Raw genomic sequence first — 1,809 nt, forward strand, 5'->3', positions numbered from 1 at the left:
CCAGAGATAGGGGGGAATGAGTGTGAAATTATCATGCTTCGGGGGAGGAGGACGCTGCGGTCCCTGTAGAGCTGGAGGAGTCTTCCGGTAGGGAGACCAGAGGTACGTCAGCTAGGCTGCCGCCCGAGCTACTGGACCTGAGACTGTGGGAGGAGCCTGCGGGCAATAAACAAAATGTAATTAATACGTAAGGTGTTATAAAGCAATAGCCTCGACTGAGAGTCAGAGGTGTTGTTCTAATTTAGAGATTTAGCTTGCGAGCTAAAGCTAGAATAGTCTGAGCTTTGAGACCCAGCAGCTAGCTGGCTTGGGGTCCAAGACAGAGAAAAGATTTTCTAATAATTTATAGCTTTAGCTTGCGAGCTAAAGTGAGGGCTGCCTGAACTTTGAGGCCCCATAGCCAGCTAGCTTAGGGTCGAAGACAGAGGAAAGAAGGCAATCTCTAAGCTCCGCTCTGCAATCTAGCTAGAGCCAGGCGTGGCTCATTGTAGCTAAAAATAGAAATTGCATGTGAGCGGAACGTGCAAGAAGACCGACAAAAAGGGGGCGGAATGACAGCTGCTGCGGAGCCCGCCCAAAATTGTAAATTCAAACAAAACAAAAAAAAACCATAGAAGAAGCATGCCGTTAGGCCAACTCCTTCCCAAATGCATGCCAGACTAGCAGGGGTTGGCAAGGTAAACCATACATAAAGCAAACAATAATAGTTTTACCTGATGCCGCTTCTGAGACTGGAGGTGGTGGAGTAGTCGATGAAGGTCCGGGCAGGACCCTGGCAAGGGCGGTATCCACCTGATCCCGCACAGTGGACTGTATAGCCTCCATCAAGGCCTCTATTGATAAAGTGGCCGGACCGCCAGGAGGAGTGCTCGTCGATGTTGTGGACGTAGTTGAGGTCAATGAAGTGCTTGAAGAAGAGCTACCACCAGCTCCAGAAGAGCTGGAGCTACTGGATCCAGAGCTTCCGCGCGTCGCCATCCTGAACCTGAGGTTAGTTTTGAAAAAAAACTGATAAAAATAAGAGAATAGGAGATAGAGCCGGGATAGAGAGAAAAAGAGCACTAGTGGCTGCTGCGAGAGAGGACGACGACTGAATGCATTTGAAATGAGTAACTATGGTTATATAGGCTCGCCTGAGCATGCGCAACAGATATGCCCGCGTAACCCCGGGGGAATTAACTTCGTCTAACCCCTCGGCTTAAACTCCAATAGGATTCTGCAACGTTGCAGAATCCTAGATCCGCCTACCTACCTGCAACTACCTGGGCTCATTAATTATTCATAAGGGGTGTGGTATAATTGTTAGTTAACTGTTTATAATAATTAACTAACTGTTATTAACTTAATTGTAATGAAGGACAGCTATGGTTACAGCAAGACAATTCTCAGTACTGTTTTTGTGTGTTTCAGCAAACTTGATTACCAATTCGTCAAGCTTATCCCACAGTTTAGATGACAAAGATCTTTCTATAGACTCTATACAGAAGTGCTAGATTGGACAGACGATCTTGTGTCATTGTAGAGCGCAAATAGGTTTTAACCTTTCTAAGGGAAGAGAAGCTTCTTTCTGCCGTAGCACTGCTGACACCAATGGTCATGGCTATCTGATAGCACTGTATCACTGTTGGGAAGCACTCTGGTACCTTTTTTTTTTTTTACAACAAGAATAATAGCACAATTGCTAATAGATAACATCAATAAAGCAATAAAATATTTAATGGAGTTATTAATTACAAGTCACAATGAACATACAGTTTTATATAGGAGAGAGAGGAGGAGAGTTTGATAGAAGAGGGCAGAGAGTTCCAG

At 45.2% G+C, this 1,809-nt stretch overlaps 1 protein-coding gene across 1 annotated transcript; it reads right to left on the reverse strand.

Annotated features, from left to right (window-relative positions):
* Positions 1-31: 31 nt before the first annotated feature.
* LOC105314796 (uncharacterized protein DDB_G0271670-like) lies at positions 32-978 on the reverse strand. The gene is made up of 2 exons (XM_011409168.1): positions 714-978; positions 32-156 (listed from the first exon to the last, which is right to left on the reverse strand). Exons 1-2 carry the CDS (start codon positions 976-978, stop codon positions 32-34), a joined length of 390 nt encoding a protein of 129 aa, XP_011407470.1.
* Between the last annotated feature and the right edge of the window lie 831 nt (positions 979-1,809).

The sequence above is a fragment of the Amphimedon queenslandica genome, unplaced genomic scaffold (genome assembly GCF_000090795.2).
Source record: "Amphimedon queenslandica unplaced genomic scaffold, v1.1 AMPQUscaffold_12514, whole genome shotgun sequence".
NCBI lineage: Eukaryota > Metazoa > Porifera > Demospongiae > Haplosclerida > Niphatidae > Amphimedon > Amphimedon queenslandica.

What these genes read in the sequence shown, in the direction of transcription:
- LOC105314796 (XM_011409168.1), bottom strand. Translation starts at nt 978, where the DNA reads ATGGCGACGCGCGGAAGCTCTGGATCCAGTAGCTCCAGCTCTTCTGGA. An exon ending in AGTCTCAGAAGCGGCATCAG is followed by an intron (nt 157 to 713) that starts GTAAAACTATTA and finishes TATTGCCCGCAG; the next exon opens with GCTCCTCCCACAGTCTCAGG.